This window comes from Pleurodeles waltl, chromosome 3_1 (genome assembly GCF_031143425.1).
Source record: "Pleurodeles waltl isolate 20211129_DDA chromosome 3_1, aPleWal1.hap1.20221129, whole genome shotgun sequence".
NCBI classification, from domain to species: domain Eukaryota; kingdom Metazoa; phylum Chordata; class Amphibia; order Caudata; family Salamandridae; genus Pleurodeles; species Pleurodeles waltl.
This window is the reverse complement of record NC_090440.1, coordinates 1,610,539,140-1,610,564,653: the sequence shown is the minus strand read 5'-3', so window position 1 is coordinate 1,610,564,653 and position 25,514 is coordinate 1,610,539,140. Positions and strand designations below refer to the sequence as shown.

The 25,514-nt window shown below is 45.7% G+C and overlaps 1 protein-coding gene across 1 annotated transcript in view; it reads right to left on the bottom strand.

The window, feature by feature from the left end:
* Nucleotides 1-6,176: 6,176 nt before the first annotated feature.
* The window catches only part of CSRNP3 (cysteine and serine rich nuclear protein 3), a 260,738-nt gene continuing 241,400 nt past the window's right edge, over nucleotides 6,177-25,514 (bottom strand). Inside the window, exon 5 of the mRNA XM_069225256.1 lies at nucleotides 6,177-9,122. Coding sequence (XP_069081357.1) covers nucleotides 8,052-9,122 — 1,071 coding nt within the window. The 3' untranslated portion in view covers nucleotides 6,177-8,051. The remainder of the gene's footprint in view (nucleotides 9,123-25,514) is intronic.

Genomic DNA, 25,514 nt, shown 5'->3' with positions numbered 1-25,514 from the left:
CCAAAGTACCTGTCCCTATGGCCCTGACTGTCCAGGCAGTAGTGTTGGGTAAACATGTGCAAGGATGCCCATGTTGTGGCCTGACAGATATCAAGGCCTCTGCATGATAATGCAGTGGTCGCAGCTCAGCTGTAGCTGAAGTAGAATGAGCATGCAAGCCCTTAGGGGGTTGCTTTTTGGCCAGTGAGTAGCAGATCTTAATGCCCGACCTTTCTTCGCACCCAGATAACCGACAAAATGTTGTTCATCCACTCTGAACTCTTCTGTACTATCAAGGCAGAATGGCAACGCTCTTTTTAGGTCCAGGCAGTTTTTCCTCTTCCTAAGAAGGATGTGGGCATGCGTAAAAAGTAGTCAAGGTTATGGATTGGCATACATGAAAGGGAGTAACCACTTTTGGCTGAAAGGAGGCCCTAGTGCAAAGCACCACTTTGTCAGGATAAAAGGAAAGGTAGGACAGCTTAGATGACAATGCCTGCAGCTCACTCACCCTGTGGGCAGATGTAATGGCCACAAGGAAGGTTGTTTTCAAAGTGAGAAGCCTGAGAGGACAATTGTGGAGAGGCTCAAAGGATGCAAATCAGAAAGGTAGAAACCAAATTCAAATCCCTTTGAATGGTGATGGAGGAAACAGATATGTAAGGCCTTTAAGGAACCTAATAACAATAGGAGGCTTAAACAAAGAAGGTTGACGGGGCAACTTCAAAAACGCAGAAGTTGAAGACAAATAACCTTTGTGAGTGCCGATAGCAGAGCCCAGCTGTTCCAGAGACAGGATAAACAATAGGACCACAGAGAGAGGGACAGAAAGGGAGTCAACAGACTTGTCTGTGCACCATGTCACAAATTTCTTCCAACGCCAGGCGTACACCATTTTGGTGGAGGGATGCCTGGCTGCCAAGATTATCTTACAGACGTCGGGTGGAAGGTCAAAAGCTGTCAACTGTTGCTGCGCAATCTTCCACGCAGGAAGATGGAGAGTTGACAGGTTCGGGTGCTGAACCCTTCCCTGCTGCTGCCACAGAAGATTCTTGTGAAAGGGCAGTCTGATCAGAGGATAGATGGACATGCTCAACAGTTTGGGATACCAGACTCTCCATGCTCAGTTCGGAGCCACAAGGATTACTTGGGCACAGTCATTCTTGATCTTCTTGAGAACTCTGGGCGGGAGTGGTATGGATGGAAAGACGTACAGGAGGCCTGCGTTTGACGTGAGACGAAGAGCGTCTCCGAGTGACTGCTGCCTTGGAAACTCTAATGTGCAAAACCGCTGACATTCTGCGTTCTCCGCGGAGGTGAACAAATCTAACCAAGGCTCTCCCCACTGCTGATCCGATTGACATTTTAGGCTAAGTTTGTCTGCTCTGGTGTTCAGAGAGCCTGTCAAATGTTGAATCACCAGGAATATGCCCTGCTGTTCTAGCCACATCCAGAGGCGCAGATCTTATTGACAAAGGGTCCACAACCCCACCCCGTACTGCTTGTTGCAGTACCACATGGCAGTGGTGTTGCCTGTGAACAGCTGCACACCTTCCCCTTGACTAGGTAAAAAATGCCATCAATGATAGCAGGGTCACATGGAGCTCCAACAGCTTGATGTGGAGCCCGGAGTCTGTCAGACAGCAGATGCCTCTGATCTCCACCTCTTCCCGATGGCTGCCCCATCCCAGGAGTGACGCATCTGTCACTACTGTCAGATCTGGTTGAAGAAGGGAGAGGTATCTGCCTCTGACCCAATCATGGTTCATTAGCCACTACTGCAGATCTTGCAGTTGCCTCTGAGATCCACACCATGTGGAAGAGATTCCCCTGATGCTGTGCCCACTGGGACTTCAGATCCCATTGCACAGCCTGCATATACCACCTGGCATTTGTCACTAGTAGGAGGCAGGAGGCCAGGAGGCCCAACAGCCTCAGAGTCATTCTCACCAAAATCCAGGAAAGACGCTGAAACATCGGTATCATAGCCTGAATATCCTGGACTCAGCGCTTGTGAGGATAAGGGAGCAGAGGTGGTGCGGCAAACTGACCAGACCGTTTACTCCCTGATCTATGAGGTCAGTGGATCCCATGCCCTGGGCCACACAGAGGCTTGGACGCATGTGCAGCATGGTGGCAGGCACAGAATGAACGCAGCTGGAAACCCCTTCCGTAGCCACCTAAGGGGTGAAAGGCAGACAGGGTAACGAGGAGCCGCCGCGAGGCCCAAGGACCAGCCCGTAGCAGGAGAATCCTTGACGCTCTCAAGCACCAACTCTGCCTGGTCTCCGAAGAGACGGGTGCCATCAAAGGGGATGTCCATCAAAGTAGCCTGGACTTTCCCTGAAAAGTCAGACTTCACCAGCCAGGCGTAGCCCCTAAGGGCCACTGTTGATTAAATCTCTCTGCCTAGCAAGTTGGTCATGTCTAATCCACAATGGATGGTGAACTTTGCTGCATCTCTCCCATCAGTAACTGCCTGAGAGAGTACAGCCTAGGCCTGCTCCAGGATCTGAGGCAGCACTTGTGTAACCGTATCCCACAGAGTGTGGGAGTAATGGCCCAAAAGGCATGCATTATTCACGGACCACAATACTAGGCTGGAGAAATAAATAAATCTTCTTACCAAGCGTGTCCAACCTTTTGGATTCCCTATTTGGTGGTGCGGAGGGGAACACACCCAGGGAAGCAGAGGCTCGGATAACCAAGCTCTGAGGGGTGGGGTGTTGCGTCAGAAAGCTTGGGTCGATGGTGGGAATGCACCCAGGGAAGCAGAGGCTTGGATAACCAAGCTCTGAGGGGTGGGGTGTTGCGTCAGAAAGCTTGGGTTGATGGCGGAGGGCAGCTGTCCTGTTCACAGGAGCCCCTGTGCTGGGTTTGGAACAGGTACCCACAAGGACATCCATGAGTGCTTCATTAAAAAGGAGCCTGGGTTCTGAGTAGGAAACTTCAGGTTGAAGCACCTCTGTCAGGAGGTTAGTCCTGATGGCCGCCGTAGACAACTCAAGGTCCAAGACCTCAGCTGCGCTTCTCACCACTATGGAATGAGAAACTCCCTTCTCCGTAGGCACAGTAGGGGGAGAAGGCATGCCAGTATCTGGAGAAATATCCAGTCTGCAGGCCTCATCCATGTCTGTACGCCAGTCCATAGGGTCTTGGAGCTGGTATTCTTAGGGGTACATCAACTCCTCCCCATTCACCACCATAACCTAAACCATAGGAAAGAGGCTCAGGATCCGACAAAGCAGGCAAGCTCGGAGTTGGCGTCGTACGACGCCCATCCTGCTCTGTGTCCAAGTCGGCAATGAAAATGGGTGTGGCACTACGGGCAGCACGGGAAGCATCGACCAGTGTCGGGGAAGGTCAGGGTAGTATGACAGATGTCGGTCCAGATCCAGAATTGGATGGATCCATGGGTGCCACCCAGCACCGAAGTCGAAGCCGCCAGCACCAAAGGGCCCCTTCTGACACAGCGGGGAATGAAGGCGCTTCAGTTGTGTGCAACTGCTCAAACATTAGGCACATGGCCCCATAAAACTTCTTGAGTTGGGCAGGGGCTGCTCCGGCTCCCAGAAACTTCAGGAAGTGCGGAGTTTGCCCAGACACAGGCTCTGCAGAGCGAGGCTTAGAACGTCGATGCTCCCTCATCAGCTGAGACATCTTCTTGTGCCTCGAATTACCAGATCGCCCTGGAGACCTGGAGTTGGACAACGATGATGGAGGACTCCACCACCGATCCTAGGACCTTCTTCTCGATCGGGATCTCGACTTGCGCATTGAGCCTCCATGACCCTTCAGGGACTGGTCCCTCAAAGCCTTCAGATGCATGGAGCACGAATTTGAGACGTGGTCACGCTTCAGGCACCAAAGACACATGAGGTGCGGATCAGTCGCAGACATCGCCCCACGACAGTAATCTCAGGGCTTAAACCCAGTCTTCCTCAATGACATCCTCTGCGCACCAGGAGGAGAAAACTCGAAAAAAATCTTCGATAAAAAGTTTTTTTTTTAAAAACACTTTGGATCAGCTGGCTAGCTGGAGCAGATAGAACAGGGCCGTGCCTTTATAGGACCTGCAACATCATATCCGATGCAGACGAGGTCAACGACGGACGCGGAGCCAATCAACGCTAGCTAACGGCACACAGGAGTGCTGCTCAGACACTCTGGATCCAGTCTGACGCCTGGGGAAAATTCACAGGTAAGGAATCTGCAACTAGAAGTCTCTACCAGATCCAAGGTGCCTCACTAGGGTACTGTAATGAGCCAAATCTAACAGCAAACCTGTAAAAACAGAAGGACAACTCTAGTCATCTGGAACTTCATAAAGAGCAGCAACTTAGTTCCAACATTGCCGGAGGTGGCACAACCAGCTCTTATGGAATTATGAAATTTGCAGGAACACTTAAGATCAGTTAGGCTTCACCAAGGCATTTCAGCTGCTATCACAGGGTAAAACATAAGGGCCTGGGTGAGAGATTAATGGGGGACTCTGACCTGAAAATAGCATGTTTCATGGCAGTTATTCAGTTCTTAGAGTAACTTCAGGCCCCACCTGTAATCCCTGTTAACTATGTCCCCTGGAGTTACTGGTATCTTTGAAACCAGTAATTCCAGAGATCAGAGAGGAGAACTTGCCCGGAAAAATCAAGCCCACTCATAAAGAGGGCTGTAGTAGCTCCAAGTTCAGAAGCCTTGGGTTCAATGTTGAAAACACTTTTCTCTCCCCTTCTTTTAAGAGCTGCAAAGTGTTTGTGTCCTGCAGAAGTATATTTAAGCAGGGCCTTCTCTCTCAACTCAGCGGGCTCCAGCTGTATCTTCAGGACAGAAATGCCACCCTTCTCAGATTCATAAAGGGCTCTCCCTCAACAGCGGATCCCTCATGATGGTTAGACACCTCTACTAAAGGATTCACTTTCCTCCCTGTCCCTGTTCTTCTGAAGTCACTGGCATCTCTTCACATGGAAAGTACCAAAGGATAGTTCTGATGTTCCTTGACAGTTTCCTCTTGGCCTGTGACCTCAAGTTTACACTGAGCGGTCATCTGCACTCTAGTACCCACAGTGAACAGCACGGAATTAGACAGATCATTGTTTAAAAGATGGACAACAGGCAGAAAAGCAGAAACCATTACTTTCTGCGGTCGCCTCTTCCCTGTCCTTTAACTTCAGGGTGATCAAAGTCATTGGCCTCACTTCTTCATGGGCACTGATGACGTTACATATATGTCCAGACGGTTGCTAGTCTGTCAAAACCACCACACACTACCACGTCATTCTGGAAGGCACTCGTAGCCCTACTGACAGGGCTGTCTGGAAGTATCAGACAATATTATCAGACACCTTAGTAAAAATATTCAGGGTCAACTTCTAGCCCACCTATAAAAACACTGGAAAACTGATTCTCACAGCTCTCCTCAATGGGCCACTCTTCACAGAGAAACCAACACTGGCTATTCACTTGAAGGGACCACCTACGATAGGGCAGGTTTCTCTTTTCAGGTTCACAGATAAAGTAGTTTTCCAAAAGCCTTTTTCAAGGTCTTAATGAGTGAATACATCAAAGGGTCATTGTTCTCCCAGGAACTACCCTGGGTGTCTTTGGGTCCTCCCTTTTTTAGCCAAATTTTGAAGACCTTTAGAAAAATCAATGTTGTTATTATTAGCACAATGGGTCTAGTTTGATTAGTGGGGGCCAATTCCATCCTTCTTGCAGTGTCTCAATGTGCTTTTTCACTGCAAAGCAGACCCACTGCACTGACAATGTCCTTCGGGTTAAGCACAGTATCAACCAAAAGCCTGTGAAGGTCTCTAAAAACACTGTTGCACATGTGCTCCTCTGCAGTCAATAGGCACAAACCTTCATACTGGCAAACATTGCTATCCTTAATCCACATTGGGAACTTTGAAACAGTCTCCAACTAAGCTTTCCATGTATGAAAGCATGACAATTTAGGGCTAGCCCTGCATTTTCTATAGGTACTTTGCACGGGCCATCCGGCCGTCTCATTTTAATAAGGTCTATGGTAGGTGGTAGAAGGGAATAGCATATTACTGGAGATCTCAGAAAATAATATCTAGTGAACAGTGACCTGGTGCCAGGATAAAGATCATAAACTTTTCATTTGAATGGATTATAATTGACCATAAATTCCTGCATGAAGACAGAGAAAAATAAACACTCAAGGAAACAAGGGACATGTTTGGAATCTTGTTTTTTTTTCTCGAAAAAACACTTTTACAAAGTTTTTGTTTCATTTGAATATTAACACGTAGTATTGTGCAAGCACAGACTATTTTATGCTAAAAATGAGCCACTCTTACAGAGGCTGCGCTTTTCAAGGTACTTGCATAACATCTCAAAACACTGAAGCTTGACAAATATAAAAATGAAGAAGCAGATACAGTAAAAACAACAGCAAGGCAAATCTACATTTCAAACAAACGGGAACTTAACATATACTTCATATCATAAGAACAACAAAATACAGTAACTGATTATTAAGTGGCATATCACACTAAAAATGTACACCTTTATATGAACCATTGTCCAGCAAAGACCTTTGTGAGCATGTAACGTGTTGGTAGCTGCTCTACAAGGTAACATGAGGTAAACGAAAATTCATGAGATGCATAGTAACTATGCAGCAAAAACGTTTTTAAAGGTCAGTAACACGACCTATCTTCAGAAAATTATGCTCTAAAACCAAAACAAGTTATGGTCCTCGAGTCACCCAATAACAATGAAATATTTAAAAGATATTCTGATAGTTTGATTATGAAAGAGTATATGATTTCGAGTAACTGTTGAAGCAAACTGGAATCTATAACCATTGATTATTGGTCATTTAGACAGACAGCCTGTCCTTAGAATTTGTTTAGTTTCTGATATGCTAAGATTTTCATTGTATTTAATTTACAATATTTATTGATTGCAGATGTAACACCTATTTCGTCTCCGTGGAATGCAGACCACCCATCACTCCCCTTTCACGTCAATGGAATTCTCAAGCCTGAGGCGCTGCATTTGCTTGAATACCGCCTTGCTTCACATTTAACAATACAGGGACCGAAAGGGCCGCTAAAGTGCGTTAGTTGTTGAAAGTACAGAAGGGGGGAAAAAGTGCTTCACACAATTGGATTATTCTAGATATTTCCTTGCACCAGAAGGGAACACCCGACTTCGTACAGTTACCTCCTCTTCTGGAAGCACCGCTAGGAAAAAGTCGAAAGTAACACTAAATTAGGGCTCTATTTCTGCATTTACAATATTAATCTGTGAGCAGAGCATGAGGCATATAGGCTTCCAGTCTCTGAGCCATGCTCTGCCTCCACCAGACTTATCCCAGAAACCATCCTTCAATCAGAGAACATCAATCTGGCCACCGTTGGCATAACAAAGACGTAAGACAAGAGATTTGTTAATTGGTCACACATATTTCTTTTTTTTTTTTTTTTTTTAAGTCAGTGCATTTTACAGGATGCAATGTTCCGCCTGGAGCAGCCACATCCAAAGCTTTACACAATATTGTCCTAGATGCATTTTTTTTCTTAGCATGCTGTGTGGAAAGAACCACATACCCCTCGATATTAAATGAACATGCTGTTCATTTTTCTTTTTAAATATGAACACTAACTATACATCAAACGTTCATAAATATGTCACATACGGAACAATCAAATAGATTTTTTCTTAAAACTGATTTCACATTAAAAGTTCTTCCTCTCGTATGATAAAAAACAAGAATGAATTTAAAATTTACGATTTTTTTTTAAAGATCTGAACATCAGAAACCTGATGGTTTGCTCCAGCTATTTTGGCGGGTCTTTTTTAACAAATAATTTACTTTTCGATATGTACAGATAATTTCAATAGCATTTAGTTTTTAAAGATAGTCTGCCTTCTCTAATGTCATTAAAAACTCTTATTTGTGTGCAAATATTCGGCCATGGCGTCATAAAGGTAATATTAAACAGTCTTGCGCTGTTTCCAGAAAATATGACGCATTTAGGAAAAACAATTAAATACAATATTCTTAAATAAAATAGCTTACATACACATTATGAACAGAACTAAACGGGTACTGGTTCCACTACTGGCGATTTGATGCATTCTTCATGTAACTTACTACTTTCTGAAAGGTTTACTGACTCCTTGGTCAGGAGTTCAGGAGCACTTTGATTGTTTCCTTTCAAACTTGGACAAAATCCATCTAAAGGTGGGCTTTTCAAGTAGGAGTGAAATCCCACATGGGAATGGCTTGGCCTGTGTTCAGGATATGGACGACCACGAGGAGTGCTGTTGTCACTTTCTGAGGAGGCACAACAAACTATCACAGAGGGACTGATTCCAGGACACCGTGCAATGTCGCCATTGTCTTCAGAGGGCTGCTTGTAGTCCACAAACTGTTCCACTGTGATGTTGTAGGGTGCCAACGAAACGTCACCGTTCCTAACTGGTTCCCGTACTTGGTAGGTCTCGAGAATCTGGGTGGCAGTGTTATTAGCATGATTCTCTACTTGGTAATAAAGAGGTGAGGAGTTGGGGTAGAAGGAATCATTTTTAGAGTGGTTTTCAAGCACAGATGTGCGATCGGAATAGCAAAGGACTGAAGGCAAAGACACAACCTCTGTTTGGGTTCCTATCACTTCCCCAAAACCTTCAGGTTTGTCTTCATCCTCCCCATCTTCATCTTCATCCTCTTCTTCTTCATCGTCGTCATCATCATCCGATTCACTAGGCGCCAAACTTTGTGTGCTGGAATCGGTGACTGCGCTGCAAAAACTACTCCCATCATCCTCGTCCTCTTCTTCGTCGTCCTCATCTTCGTCTTGACAGTCCACTCCATCAAATGACTGGAAGTGCATAACTGCAGCCTGAGGCTTGGTGTCCATTTCACAACTGTCTACAATAGAATATTCCACTGGGTGCGGCACCTGTACCATAGGACTATCACGAGCACTTATTTCACCAAGGCAACCATTGACTACAGAAGCTTGCTGCTCTCTGTTTTTCTCCAGCTCCAGTTTCATTATGGTGTGCAAAAAATGAGTCCTCACACGAATGGGGTTGAATTCAATTCTACCAGCTGCATTACTGCAACCTTCTTTGGTGCAACCACATGGAAAAGACATACGGTCTACCTGAAATAGTAAAGAATAAAACAGGTAATCAAAAGGTGATGTATTTATGGAGAAATACTTAATATACAAAGGTATACATTTTCATGTGCAGAGTCACAACTTTGGCATTATCAAAGTGATTTTCAAGTTATTTTGCAAAGTTAGCACAAACATATTTTCGTATTTCATGTGCATTTATGTGCCATGATTAACACGTGAAAATTCAAAAAAAAGAGAAGTTAGAACTTAAAAGAATAGCAACTAGGCTTTATACAAAGAATAAGAAAAGTTTGGAATTGGTATTTTGATTTGTAGTTAAGTGGAGCTGAAGGGAGTGGGAATCTTAAAAAAAAAAAAAAAAAAAAAAAAAAAAAAAAAAACTACCTTGCAAGAATACTATTAATATTAGAACATAATTCATAAAAAAAAAAAAACATCAGACCTATCTAGTGGTACTGCGTAGAGGAGGGGTACAGAAGGGAATACCAAAGAAAGATGAATAAAAATAAATCTATGTACAGCTTAAGACAACGCGCCCATGTCTAGTATTTTTGTAAAATTATTTTTATTAGCATTTCAACACAACTACAATCATAGACATTAAGCATTCTTTATTGCAGGATCCGACATTTGTAGAGGATACATTAGTAGTCCTGTCCATATGTAACCCCCCCTACCTATTCTCCCCCCACCTCCCCAGGCTTCCAATTCTTCATTAGGAAGCATTCACGGATAAACAAATTAGCGCGGACCGTAGGCTAACTCTCCACCTCCACAACTGAGAGAGCCCTCATCATGAGGATTAGACCTATTAGTCTATAGGTGGGAGTCTCCCTCACTTTTCCCACACTGTATTCTCCCCAGTTTAGCCAGTGTTTGTGAACCTTGTGACTCTAAGATGGAGTGGTCACCTTCTGTAAAGCCTATTAGGGTTTGAGCCATAGCACTCCAGGCCATCAAATCGTACCCAGACCTCACATCCCTCCGAGACCTCTGCATATGTACCTCTTTGGCACCAGCCCATTTTAGTATATCTCTACTCTAATCTGTCAATGTAAGGGCACTAGTGCTCAGCTAACTAATTGCAATACAGCGTTTGGCTACCACAAGCTCCAGCATCGCAAAGCGTCTGTTTAGTTTCTTCTTGGGGTTGTTAGGAAGGAGGCCTAAAATGCATTGGTAAATAATGTGGGGGAATCACCCAGCCTGATGATTTTCAGTGTTCCTCCACAACTGGACTTTGCCACACCATAATTCAAAAATCTGCTATTGATGACCGGCACTAAAAAGGACCCTGTGATTTCTCTGTATATATATAATAGGGAGTCGTCAAAAAGAGAGGTATACCATGTTTATCATGTAGTAATGTGTAAGTTTGAATCTCCCGCATAGTGCCACCATCCGTACTCCACATGTATTTTACTCCAGTCTTTAGGTGAAAGGGGTTCCTCACACACTGTGTGCCAGGCGTTCTAACGCGGGAAGTGGGTGCAGTGTCTGTCCGCTTGTAGAGCACGATATAGATGGTTATAAGTTTAAGACCCCAGGCCAATGAAAGCATGGTCAGCAGTGTCTGTGTGGAGTCAGGTACCTCCAGGAACAAGGGCCATAATTGTTGTGGTATCGCTGCAATTTTGGCATATTGGAGAAACAGTCCACAGCCCAGTCGGAATGTCTCTATTGCATCCCGCAATGTAATGAAAAGTAACCCCGGGTTAAAATCTGCGAGCATCAGGCAACTCCCCTCTTGCAATTTGTCAATTGTCAATGTATGGGCCATCTGTTCGAATGGGGGATTAGCCCAGCTCTAGTATGCTGTTAAACAGTTACTCACAAAGCAACAGACGATGTCAAGCTGATAATCAAATGTGAAGAAAAACAGAGGTGGAATATATCAGAAGTTTATAAAGTGCAATAGTCAGTAGGCTTCCTTACTACCATATGCATCTCCTTCACATTATCAACTAGGAAATGGAAGTTGGGGGAAAAAGAACTGTCTGCTGAAGGCAGTTTTCAAAGGTCACATATCACTCAAAGGATCATTTCCAAGGCTCCGCTAACAACTAAATTGTAATGCATTTGATCAAAGCAACTCAAATGAGTGCTACCAATAAACACTAAGGGCCCACTTCACAAACAAAAGGCAAATATTAAAGCAGTAGAAGTATGGCTAGACAAAGGTGTAAATGTATAACTTTTGGGAATTCACAACTGTAGGAAGTTGGCTCTGTATGCACTATTTCAAAGTAAGGAATAGTATGCACAGAGTCCAAGAGTTCCCCTTAGAGGTAAGATAGTGGCAAAAAGAGATAATACTAATGCTCTATTTTGTGGTAGTTTGGTCGAGCAGTAGGCTTATCAAAGGAGTAGTGTTAAGCATTTGTTGTACATACACACAGGCAATAAATGAGGAACACACACTCAGAGACAAATCCAGCCAATAGGTTTTGTTATAGAAAAATATCTTTTCTTAGTTTATTTTAAGAACCACAGGTTCAAATTCTACATGTAATATCTCATTTGAAAGGTATTGCAGGTAAGTACTTTAGGAACTTTGAATCATTACATTAGCATGTATACTTTTTACATAAAACACAATAAGCTGTTTTAAAAGTGGACACAGTGCAATTTTCACAGTTCCTGGGGGAGGTAAAGTAATGTTAGTTTTAACAGGTAAGTAAGTCACTTACAGGTTTCAGTTCTTGGTCCAAGGTAGCCCACCGTTGGGGGTTCCGAGCAACCCCAAAGTCACCACACCAGCAGCTCAGGGCCGGTCAGGTGCAGAGATCAAAGAGGTGCCCAAAACACATAGGCTATAATGGAGAGAAGGGGGTGCCCCGGTTCCAGTCTGCCAGCAGGTAAGTACCCGCGTCTTCGGAGGGCAGACCAGGGGGGTTTTGTAGGGCACCAGGGGGGACACAAGTCCACACAAAAAGTACACCCTCAGCAGCGCGGGGGCGGCCGGGTGCAGTGTGGGAACACGCTTCGGGTTTCCAATAGTTTCCTTTGGGAGATCAAGGGATCTCTTCAGCGTTGCAGGCAGGCAAGGGGGGGGCTCCTCGGGGTAGCCACCACCTGGGCAAGGGAGAGGGCCTCCAGGGGGTCACTCCTGCACAGGAGTTCCGTTCCTTTAGGTGCTGGGGGCTGCGGGTGCAGGGTCTTTTCCAGCCGTCGGGAAATGGAGTTAAGGCAGTCGCGGTCAGGGGGAGCCTCGGGATTCCCTCTACAGGCGTCGCTGTGGGGGCTCAGGGGGGACAACTTTGGTTACTCACAGTCTTGGAGTCACCGGAGGGTCCTCCCTGAGGTGTTGGTTCTCCACCAGTCGAGTCGGGGTCGCCGGGTGCAGTGTTGCAAGTCTCACGCTTCTTGCGGGGATTTGCAGGGGTCTTTAAATCTGCTCCTCTGTAACAAAGTTGCAGTTCTTTTGGAGCAGTGCCGCTGTCCTCTGGAGTTTCTTGTCTTTCTTGAAGCAGGGCAGTCCTCAGAGGATTCAGAGGTCGCTGGTCCCTTGGAAAGCGTCGCTGGAGCAGGTTTCTTTGGAAGGCAGGAGACAGGCCGGTAAGTCTGGGGCCAAAGCAGTTGGTGTCTTCTGTTCTTCCTCTGCAGGGGTTTTTCAGCTCAGCAGTCCTCTTCTTCTTGTAGTTTCAGGAATCTAAATTCTTAGGTTCAGGGGAGCCCTTAAATACTAAATTTAAGGCCGTGTTTAGGTCTGGGGGGTTAGTAGCCAATGGCTACTAGCCCTGAGGGTGAGTACACCCTCTTTGTGCCTCCTCCCAAGGGGAGGGGGTCACATCCCTAATCCTATTGGGGGAATCCTCCATCTGCAAGATGGAGGATTTCTAAAAGTTAGAGTCACTTCAGCTCAGGACACCTTAGGGGCTGTCCTGACTGGTCAGTGACTCCTCCTTGTTTTTCTCATTATTTTCTCCGGCCTTGCCGCCAAAAGTGGGAGCCGGGGCCGGAGGGGGCGGGCAACTCCACTAGCTGGAGTGTCCTGCTGTGCTGGCACAAAGGGGTCAGCCTTTGAGGCTCACCGCCAGGTGTGACAGCTCCTGCCTGGGGGAGGTGTTAGCATCTCCACCCAGTGCAGGCTTTGTTACTGGCCTCAGAGTGACAAAGGCACTCTCCCCATGGGGCCAGCAACATGTCTCGGTTGTGGCAGGCTGCTGGAACCAGTCAGCCTACACAGATAGTCGGCTAAGGTTTCAGGGGGCACCTCTAAGGTACCCTCTGGGGTGTGTTTCACAATAAAATGTACACTGGCATCAGTGTGCATTTATTGTGCTGAGAAGTTTGATACCAAACTTCCCAGTTTTCAGTGTAGCCATTATGGTGTTGTGGAGTTTGTGTAAAACAGACTCCCAGACCATATACTCTTATGGCTACCCTGCACTTACAATGTCTAAGGTATTGCTTAGACACTGTAGGGGCACAGTGCTCATGCACTGGTGCCCTCACCTATGGTATAGTGCACCCTGCCTTAGGGCTGTAAGGCCTACTAGAGGGGTGACTTATCTATACCTGCATAGGCAGTGAGAGGCTGGCATGACACCCTGAGGGGAGTGCCATGTCGACTTACTCGTTTTGTTCTCACCAGCACACACAAGCTGGCAAGCAGTGTGTCTGTGCTGAGTGAGGGGTCTCCAGGGTGGCATAAGACATGCTGCAGCCCTTAGAGACCTTCCCTGGCATCAGGGCCCTTGGTACCAGGGGTACCACTTACAAGGGACTTATCTGGATGCCAGGGTGTGCCAATTGTGGAATCAAAAGTACAGGTTAGGGAAAGAACACTGGTGCTGGGGCCTGGTTAGCAGGCCTCAGCACACTTTCAATTCAAAACATAGCATCAGCAAAGGCAAAAAGTCAGGGGGTAACCATGCCAAGGAGGCATTTCCTTACACAACCCCCCCCCCCAAACGAAAGAAGATGAGACTAACCTTTCCCAAGAGAGTCTTCATTTTCTAAGTGGAAGAACCTGGAAAGGCCATCTGCATTGGCATGGGCAGTCCCAGGTCTGTGTTCCACTATAAAGTCCATTCCCTGTAGGGAGATGGACCACCTCAACAGTTTTGGATTTTCACCTTTCATTTGCATCAGCCATCTGAGAGGTCTGTGGTCAGTTTGAACTAGGAAGTGAGTACCAAAGAGGTATGGTCTCAACTTCTTCAGGGACCAAACCACAGCAAAGGCCTCCCTCTCAATGGCACTCCAACGCTGCTCCCTGGGGAGTAACCTCCTGCTAATGAAAACAACAGGCTGGTCAAGGCCATCATCATTTGTTTGGGACAAAACTGCCCCTATCCCATGTTCAGAGGCATCTGTTTGCACAATGAATTGCTTGGAGTAATCTGGAGCTTTTAGAACTGGTGCTGTGCACATAGCTTGCTTCAGGGTGTCAAAGGCCTGTTGGCATTCTACAGTCCAGTTTACTTTCTTGGGCATTTTCTTGGAGGTGAGTTCTGTGAGGGCTGTCACTATTGATCCATATCCCTTCACAAACCTCCTATAGTATCCAGTCAAGCCAAGGAATGCCCTGACTTGAGTCTGGGTTTTTGGAGCTGCCCAGTCCAGAATAGTCTGGATCTTAGGCTGGAGTGGCTGAACTTGGCCTCCACCTACAAGGTGTCCCAAGTAAACCACAGTTCCCTGCCCTATCTGGCTTTTGGATGCCTTGATAGAGAGGCCTGCAGATTGCAGAGCCTTCAAAACCTTCTTCAGGTGGACCAGGTGATCCTGCCAGGTGGAGCTGAAGACAGCAATATCATCAAGATAAGCTGCACTAAAGGATTCCAACCCAGCACGGACTTGATTCACCAACCTTTGGAAGGTGGCAGGGGCATTCTTTAAACCAAAGGGCATAACAGTGAACTGATAATGCCCATCAGGTGTGCAGAATGCTGTCTTTTCTTTTGCTCCAGGGGCCATTTTGATTTGCCAGTACCCTGCTGTTAAGTCAAAGGTACTTAAGAATTTGGCAGCCCCTAATTTGTCTATCAGCTCATCAGCTCTAGGAATGGGATGGGCATCTGTCTTGGTGACAGAATAAAGACCTCTGTAGTCCACACAAAACCTAATTTCTCTCTTTCCTTCTTTGGTGTGAGGTTTGGGGACTAAGACCACTGGGCTAGCCCAGGGGCTGTCAGAGTACTCAATTACTCCCAATTCCAGCATCTTGTGGACTTCCACCTTGATGCTTTCCTTAACTTGGTCAGACTGTCTGAATATTTTGTTTTTGACAGGCATGCTGTCCCCTGTGTCCACATCATGGGTACACAGGTGTGTCTGACCAGGGGTTAGGGAAAAGAGTTCAGCAAACTGCTGCAGGACCTTCCTACAGTCAGACTGCTGTTGGCTAGAGAGGGTGTCCGAATAGATCACTCCATCCACTGAGCCATCTTTAGGGTCTGATGAGAGGAGATCAGGGAGAGGCTCACTCTCAGCTTCCTGGTCCTCATCTGTCACCATCAACAGATTTACATCAGCCCTGTCATGGAAGAGCTTAAGGCGGTTCACATGGATCACCCTCTTGGGGCTCCTGCTTGTGCCCAGGTCCACCAGGTAGGTGACCTGACTCTTCCTCTCTAGTACTGGGTAAGGGCCACTCCATTTGTCCTGAAGTGCCCTGGGAGCCACAGGCTCCAGAACCCAGACTTTCTGCCCTGGTTGAAATTCAACCAGTGCAGCCTTTTGGTCATACCACAACTTCTGGAGTTGTTGGCTGGCCTCAAGGTTTTTACTTGCCTTTTCCATGTACTCTGCCATCCTTGAGCGAAGGGCAAGTACATAGTCCACTATGTCTTGTTTAGGCTCATGAAGAGGTCTCTCCCAGCCTTCTTTAACAAGAGCAAGTGGTCCCCTTACAGGGTGGCCAAACAGAAGTTCAAAGTGTGAGAACCCTACTCCCTTCTGAGGCACCTCTCTGTAAGCGAAAAGCAGACATGGCAGGAGGACATCCCATCTCCTTTTGAGTTTTTCTGGGAGCCCCATGATCATGCCTTTTAATGTCTTGTTGAATCTCACAACAAGGCCATTAGTTTGTGGATGATATGGTGTAGTGAACTTATAAGTCACTCCACACTCATTCCACATGTGTTTTAGGTATGCTGACATGAAGTTGGTACCTCTGTCAGACACCACCTCCTTAGGGAAGCCCACTCTGGTAAAGATACCAATGAGGGCCTTGGCTACTGCAGGGGCAGTAGTCGACCTAAGGGGAATAGCTTCAGGATACCTAGTAGCATGATCCACTACTACTAGGATGTACATATTTCCTGAGGCTGTGGGAGGTTCTAGTGGACCAACTATGTCCACACCCACTATTTCAAAGGGGACCCCCACCACTGGAAGTGGAATGAGGGGGGCCTTTGGATGCCCACCTGTCTTACCACTGGCTTGACAGGTGGGGCAGGAGAGGCAAAACTCCTTAACCTTCTGGGACATATTGGGCCAGTAGAAGTGGTTGACTAACCTCTCCCACGTCTTGGTTTGTCCCAAATGCCCAGCAAGGGGAATATCATGGGCTAAGGTCAGAATAAACTCTCTGAAACCCTGAGGCACTACCACTCTCCTAGTGGCACCAGGTTTGGGATCTCTTGCCTCAGTGTACAGGAGTCCATCTTCCCAATAGACCCTATGTGTTCCATTTTTCTTGCCTTTGGACTCTTCAGCAGCTTGCTGCCTAAGGCCTTCAAGAGAGGGACAGGTTTCTTGTCCCTTACACAACTCTTCCCTTGAGGGTCCCCCTGGGCCTAAGAGCTCAACCTGATAAGGTTCCAGCTCCATAGGCTCAGTTCCCTCAGAGGGCAGAACTTCTTCCTGAGAAGAGAGGTTCTCTTTTTCCTGTTGTGTTGCAGCTGGTTTCCCAGCTGACTTTCCTTTTCTCTTGGTAGGCTGGGCCTTTCTTCCAGACTCCAGCTCTACTTTTTCACCCTGAGCCTTGCACTGTGCCCTTGTCTTGACACACACCAGTTCAGGGATACCCAGCATGGCTGCATGAGTTTTCAGTTCTACCTCAGCCCATGCTGAGGACTCCAGGTCATTTCCAAGCAAACAGTCTACTGGGATATTTGAGGGGACCACCACCTGTTTCAGGCCATTGACCCCTCCCCACTCTAAAGTTACCATAGCCATGGGATGTACTTTAGTCTGATTGTCAGTGTTGGTGGCTGGATAAGTTTGTCCAGCCAGGTATTGGCCAGGGGAAACCAGTTTCTCTGTCACAATAGTGACACTGGCACCTGTATCCCTCAGGCCCTCTACACTTGTCCCATTGATTAAGAGCTGCTGCCTGTATTTTTGCATGTTAGGGGGCCAGGCAGCCAGTGTGGCTAAATCCACCCCACCCTCAGAGACTAATGTAGCTTCAGTGTGACACCTGATTTGCTCTGGGCACACTGTTGATCCCACTTGGAAACTAGCCATTCCAGTGTTAGCTGGAGTGGAGTTTGAAGTGGTATTTTTCTTGGGACAGGCCTTGTCTCCAGTTTGGTGTCCAGACTGACTACAGCTACGACACCAGGCCTTTTTTGGATCAAAGTTTTTACCCTTGTACCCAGAATTGTTTTGTGAAGAGGCTCTGGGCCCACCCTCCTGTGCAGGTTTTTGGGGGCCTGTAGAAGACTCTTTACTATTTTTGTTTTTGGCTGTCTCACCACCCTTCCCCTGGGGAGGTTTTGTGACCCCTTTCTTTTGGTCACCCCCTGTGGAAGTTTTGGACACCCTAGTCTTGACCCAATGGTCCGCCTTCTTTCCCAATTCTTGGGGAGAAATTGGTCCTAGGTCTACCAGATGCTGATGCAGTTTATCATTGAAACAATTACTTAACAGGTGTTCTTTCACAAATAAATTGTACAGCCCATCATAATTACTTACACCACTGCCTTGAATCCAACCATCTAGTGTTTTTACTCAGTAGTCTACAAAGTCAACCCAGGTCTGGCTCGAGGATTTTTGAGCCCCCCTGAATCTAATCCTATACTCCTCAGTGGAGAATCCAAAGCCCTCAATCAGGGTACCCTTCATGAGGTCATAAGATTCTGCATCTTTTCCAGAGAGTGTGAGGAGTCTATCCCTACACTTTCCTGTGAACATTTCCCAAAGGAGAGCACCCCAGTGAGATTTGTTCACTTTTCTGGTTACACAAGCCCTCTCAAAAGCTGTGAACCATTTGGTGATGTCATCACCATCTTCATATTTAGTTACAATCCCTTTAGGGATTTTCAACATGTCAGGAGAATCTCTGACCCTATTTATGTTGCTGCCACCATTGATGGGTCCTAGGCCCATCTCTTGTCTTTCCCTTTCTATGGCTAGGATCTGTCTTTCCAAAGCCAATCTTTTGGTCATCCTGGCTAACTGGATGTCCTCTTCACTGGGGTTATCCTCAGTGATTTCAGAGAGGTTGGTCCCTCCTGTGAGGGAACCAGCATCTCTGACTATTATTTTTGGAGTCAGGGCTTGAGAGGCCCTGTCCTCCCTAGATAGGACTGGTAGGGGGGAATCACCCTCCAAGTCACTATACTCATCCTCTGTGTTGCCATCCTCAGAGGAGTTGGCTCTTTCAAACTCTGCCACCAACTCCTGGAGCTGTAGTTTTGGAAGGTCTGGAGCCCATTGCTATTTTCTTTAGTTTACAGAGTGACCTTAGCTCTCTCATCTGTAGATGGAGGTAAGGTGTGGTGTCGAGTTCCACCACATTCACATTTGTATTAGACATTATGCTTCTAAAAGTTGGAATACTTTTTAAGAAACTAAAACTAGTTCTAGAATCTAATTCAAACTTTTACCAAACTTTTAAACTCTAAAGAAATGCTAACAGGGACTAACACAAGGCCCTAGCAGGACTTTAAAGAATTTAGAAAAATAGCTCAAATTGCAAAAATCCATTTCTAATGACAATTTTTGGAATTTGTTGTGTGATCAGGTATTGGCTGAGTAGTCCAGCAAATGCAAAGTCTTGTACCCCACCGCTGATCCACCAATGTAGGAAGTTGGCTCTGTATGCACTATTTCAAAGTATGGAATAGTATGCACAGAGTCCAAGGGTTCCCCTTAGAGGTAAGATAGTGGCAAAAAGAGATAATACTAATGCTCTATTTTGTGGTAGTGTGGTCGAGCAGTAGGCTTATCAAAGGAGTAGTGTTAAGCATTTGTTGTACATACACACAGGCAATAAATGAGGAACACACACTCGGAGACAAATCCAGCCAATAGGTTTTGTTATAGAAAAATATATTTTCTTAGTTTATTTTAAGAACCACAGGTTCAAATTGTACATGCAATATCTAATTTGAAAGGTATTGCAGGTAAGTACTTTAGGAACTTTGAATCATTACATTAGCATGTATACTTTTTACATAAAACACAATAAGCTGTTTTAAAAGTGGACACACTGCAATTTTCACAATTCCTGGGGGAGGTAAAGTAATGTTAGTTTTAACAGGTAAGTAAGTCACTTACAGGTTTCAGTTCTTGGTCCAAGGTAGCCCACCGTTGGGGGTTCAGAGCAACCCCAAAGTCACCACACCAGCAGCTCAGGGCCGGTCAGGTGCAGAGATCAAAGAGGTGCCCAAAACACATAGGCTATAATGGAGAGAAGGGGGTGCCCCGGTTCCAGTCTGCCAGCAGGTAAGTACCCGCGTCTTCGGAGGGCAGACCAGGGGGGTTTTGTAGGGCACTGGGGGGGACACAAGTCCACACAAAAAGTACACCCTCAGCAGCGCGGGGGCGGCCGGGTGCAGTCTGGGAACACGCGTCGGGTTTCCAATAGTTTCCTATCGGAGATCAAGGGATCTCTTCAGCGTTGCAGGCAGGCAAGGGGGGGCTCCTCGGGGTAGCCACCACCTGGGCAAGGGAGAGGGCCTCCTGGGGGTCACTCCTGCACAGGAGTTCCGTTCCTTTAGGTGCTGGGGGCTGCGGGTGCAGGGTCTTTTCCAGCCGTCGGGAAATGGAGTTAAGGCAGTCGCGGTCAGGGGGAGCCTCGGGATTCCCTCTGCAGGCGTCGCTGTGGGGGCTCAGGGGGGACAACTTTGGTTACTCACAGTCTTGGAGTCGCCGGAGGGTCCTCCCTGAGGTGTTGGTTCTCCACCAGTCGAGTCGGGGTCGCCGGGTGCAGTGTTGCAAGTCTCACGCTTCTTGCGGGGATTTGCAGGGGTCTTTAAATCTGCTCCTCTGTAACAAAGTTGCAGTTCTTTTGGAGCAGTGCCGCTGTCCTCGGGAGTTTCTGGTCTTTCTTGAAGCAGGGCAGTCCTCAGAGGATTCAGAGGTCGCTGGTCCCTTGGAAAGCGTCGCTGGAGCAGGTTTCTTTGGAAGGCAGGAGACAGGCCGGTAAGTCGGGGGGCCAAAGCAGTTGGTGTCTTCTGTTCTTCCTCTGCAGGGGTTTTTCAGCTCAGCAGTCCTCTTCTTCTTGTAGTTTCAGGAATCTAAATTCTTAGGTTCAGGGGAGCCCTTAAATACTAAATTTAAGGGCGTGTTTAGGTCTGGGGGGTTAGTAGCCAATGGCTACTAGCCCTGAGGGTGAGTACACCCTCTTTGTGCCTCCTCCCAAGGGGAGGGGGTCACATCCCTAATCCTATTGGGGGAATCCTCCATCTGCAAGATGGAGGATTTCTAAAAGTTAGAGTCACTTCAGCTCAGGACACCTTAGGGGCTGTCCTGACTGGTCAGTGACTCCTCCTTGTTTTTCTCATTATTTTCTCCGGCCTTGCCGCCAAAAGTGGGGGCCGGGGCCGGAGGGGGTGGGCAACTCCACTAGCTGGAGTGTCCTGCTGTGCTGGCACAAAGGGGTGAGCCTTTGAGGCTCACCGCCAGGTGTGACAGCTCCTGCCTGGGGAGGTGTTAGCATCTCCACCCAGTGCAGGCTTTGTTACTGGCCTCAGAGTGACAAAGGCACTCTCCCCATGGGGCCAGCAACATGTCTCGGTTGTGGCAGGCTGCTGGAACCAGTCAGCCTACACAGATAGTCGGTTAAGGTTTCAGGGGGCACCTCTAAGGTGCCCTCTGGGGTGTGTTTCACAATAAAATGTACACTGGCATCAGTGTGCATTTATTGTGCTGAGAAGTTTGATACCAAACTTCCCAGTTTTCAGTGTAGCCATTATGGTGTTGTGGAGTTCGTGTAAAACAGACTCCCAGACCATATACTCTTATGGCTACCCTGCACTTACAATGTCTAAGGAATTGCTTAGACACTGTAGGGGCACAGTGCTCATGCACTGGTGCCCTCACCTATGGTATAGTGCACCCTGCATTAGGGCTGTAAGGCCTACTAGAGGGGTGACTTATCTATACCTGCATAGGCAGTGAGAGGCTGGCATGACACCCTGTGGGGAGTGCCATGTCGACTTACTCGTTTTGTTCTCACCAGCACACACAAGCTGGCAAGCAGTGTGTCTGTGCTGAGTGAGGGGTCTCCAGGGTGGCATAAGACATGCTGCAGCCCTTAGAGACCTTCCCTGGCATCAGGGCCCTTGGTACCAGGGGTACCACTTACAAGGGACTTATCTGGATGCCAGGGTGTGCCAATTGTGGAATCAAAAGTACAGGTTAGGGAAAGAACACTGGTGCTGGGGCCTGGTTAGCAGGCCTCAGCACACTTTCAATTCAAAACATAGCATCAGCAAAGGCAAAAAGTCAGGGGGTAACCATGCCAAGGAGGCATTTCCTTACAACAACCATCTCCACCAGCATGCCTAGAAAGTTGTGTTTATCGTAGCTTTCCAGACAAACAACTGTGGATATCATGTGGCATCTGCCACTTCCCTAATGCAGTTATACGCAGTTTATAGTTATGCATTGGGGAACTGCAGCCCCTTGACAGAATCCACACTTTTTAGGTCTGGCCTAATGACAGCTGCAGCAGTCTAGCTAGCTTCATGTAAATAAACAAAAATCATAAGTAAAAAAAATACTTACATACAGAAAAGGGTTTTAGGTCAGCCTTCTTATTCATCCCCCCCCCCCCCCCCCCACCATATCATATAGCATGGGCAATGTAGTCATCCTTTAGTGTTTAAGCCATGCCTTCAGGTTACAGTAATTCAAAGTCTATAACACCTTTCCACATTTTCCTGCAATATGCACTGAAACTAAGAAAGGTTCTGTACATGCCAAATGGACCGGCCTACTAGGAAGCACCCGTGCTTTTCTATCAACAGTACATGCAATTGTTATTTTTTCATGTAACATTTTTTTGCAGGCACACATCAACTATTTTTAGGCAGCAGCTTGTTTATTTTTTCTCTTTTGGCACATATTTGGAATAAAAAAATATATATATAGATGTAAATATCTCACCAGATTGCCAAGGACAGACATGGGATTGGTAAAGGATGGCTTTCTGTTTTTTTTTGTCCACTGGGAAACTATCTTCCCTTTGGAGAAATCTCCATATCTTAATCCCCCATGAGGTCTTTGGGTGTTTTGATACCCTTTCCATCCATCTAGCTCCAGGCTGGGAAACTATCTGAGAGGAGTTCGTGAATGTGTGAATGGTAACAAACTCAAGTCAAATCGTGTTGCACTCCTCTCACTTCCTACTCCTTGTGTGGGATTTACAATTTCATAAATGGGCATAGTTGTGCCGTATAATTACTGAGTAGTAAGACTATATAAGCCTGACAAGGTATATTTTTGTGGATATATTTCAGGTGTAAATGGAGTCATTTCAGCTTTCAAATGTAGATTTATGCTGCAAATAGCTTTGTGAATAGGGTCCTGAGCATGCAATGTCTCAGGTCTGTGTTAATCCACTTCAGGGTCTCATAATTTATTTCACGAACTGAAAATAAAATTATCAAGGTAGTACTATATATTTGCTTTAGTGGTCTCATATGCCTATTCTTCAGATATTTAAAAATACTTATACAGTATTTATGTAGCTCAATTGGAGGGCATTTTGCACACAGGGAATTCAGGTCAGATGCACCAGAAGACATTATCTAGACTGTAGGAAAACCTTCTGTTATGGAAATGTAAGATTTGGGTCAGAATGAGTTGAGGGTTTCTTTCATTGCTATATCGTACATTGTGTAGTTGTGCTGTATGTTGTGTTGGTCCCTTTAGCTTTGTTTGTGGAGCAAGATGAATGATCTAACTCTCCAAAAGAGCTATAAAGTAAAATAAAAACTAGAAATCTCTTCCAAATGTTTTACATTTTCCTACAAATTATATATGACTATGTCTAATTAACGGATGTTTGGAGACAGTGCAAAGTTAATGTTTGTATGATATGATTTCACTAGTCCATGTTTGGGGCTTGTGAAATCTTACATAGTGACGATGATTCAGAAGAAGGCCACCACTATGAATTTAGGCCCAAAGAACCAGTACAAGGGGGAAGAAAATAATTCCTTCAGGCTAGTGGTCAAAATTTGCTGCGCATAACCCAAGGCCACCCACAGCAGGTGTTGGCAACCAATGTAGGGTTGGTCATATGACAAAAAGTCTTGCACAATGGGGTTGACTGCTCATGGCAGGTTGGGAGCTGGGCCTGCCCACAGGCCAAGCCCTGTGGCTGTGTCTTGGTGTGCAATACCAAATGATACAGAATGTGTAACCGTTTAATATGATTTGATATTGCTATTGAGGGGTTCTGATGATATCAGACAACAACGCCAGAGGCTGCAGAGGCTGAGTAGTTTTTAAACATGATCAGCGGCTCGTGAAGGCAAAGTAGGCCCCATATTACATTTCACCGCATTTCTACTATGTTTTTTTCCTCTTATATGTTTATAATGGAGCAGCAGCTAACAAGAGGCACCGATTAGAATTAGAATGTAGTTTCTTTTGGTTTCATGAATAAATTGTTGCTAATACAACGGACAATGGTGAGGGCCAGTAGATTTATGCAATTCTGTTGCTGCAGCCTTTACTGCATGTTTATACATTTACCCTATTTGCCACATTATTTAAAGATTTCACAAAGAATGTTTCTAGCTCAAGAGAATGAAAATAATACCCTCATGGAATATGCTGCATAGCTGTTTTTTCCTACATAATTTAGATAACGTTGTTCCATATTTTTGCTTTGATGCTATAGAATACGGGTAGCTCTGATAACGGTATAGCTCTGTATGTATGTATCATAGTTTCCTGTTAATAAGGTTTTTACCACCACTTGCACCCTTGTCATGTACTGCTTAGAATCGCTCACATTACATCACTCATAAAATGTTCCATGACATCACTAACGACAACTGAAATGACATCATTTATGATAACACTGTACATGGTGGATGTATGAGTCATAGTTTCGTCAGTTAATTATAACTGGTGAATTTCAGAGGTTTTTAAATAAAGTCACTTTAACCTTTTTTTGTTTGAATTTCTAAGTATTTTTTAATGTAAAGATATTATCACCATATCCAACTATAAAGTCACCTTAAGCTTTGATTTATATATATATATATATATATATATATATATATATATATATACACACACACACACAGACACACACACACAAACACTACCTACTGGCCGTAGGCAATAGATAGTTTTAGTTAGGGCCAACTTTTCCCAAGACAAAGTGTTTTCTGTTGTGCTAATAACTTTGGCGCCATTTCACTAATCTTCATGAAATTTTGTAAAGTAGTGTACAAGTTACTTTAGCTGTTGTCTGGAAATTGTAGTGGTGATTCGTCAAGCGGGGCCAAGAAAAAAGGGGCTCCTGGTATGCCTATTCTGTGTCTATGGGGAGGGGAAATAAAGTGAAAAATTACATAAGGTGTCAGAATGCCCCTTCACGGGCAAGAAACTCACCAAATGTTTTTGTTTTCACTGATCCGCGGTCAGCACGGCTCCCAGTGTAACCTCGCAAGGGATCCGCAGATCAGAGCAGAGTGAAAAAACATATAAACACACACTCATACACCCAACCCCTGCTGCGCACGGCCAGTATGATGTTGGCAGCATGCGGGGTATGGCTGCAATAACGTCTCTAATTTGTCCTATGGCAATGGCGACCACCAAGATATGTGTTGTCTAAGAGGAATAAAATGAAGCATTTCAAGACGTCAAAGGCATTAGCAAAGCAGAGCAGCTAAGTTTAGCTCAAAGTGCGCATGGGGTTGCCTCGTAGAGTACAAACTGTAAAAGAAATTACTTTTTATTATAGGGTTAACAAAGAAAGGTTTCTTTCAAAGGCCACTTCTGAAGATCATTTGGTTCCCTAATATTTTTTTATAAGTTTAATTATAAAGCCACTGTTCTGAAAGCACGACTGAATATCAGCAACAATGCAAAAGAGAAATCTCATCTCATCTCTCCAAACACTAAGAGTTACTTTCACTATTAATCTTTAGAATCGGTTACAATAAGAAACTATATGCTAGACATGAGTTTTCATAAACCACTGCTTTAATGTTAAGACCAGGGAGACTTTGTTAAAAATTATTCTTCATTTTGAAAGTCAAA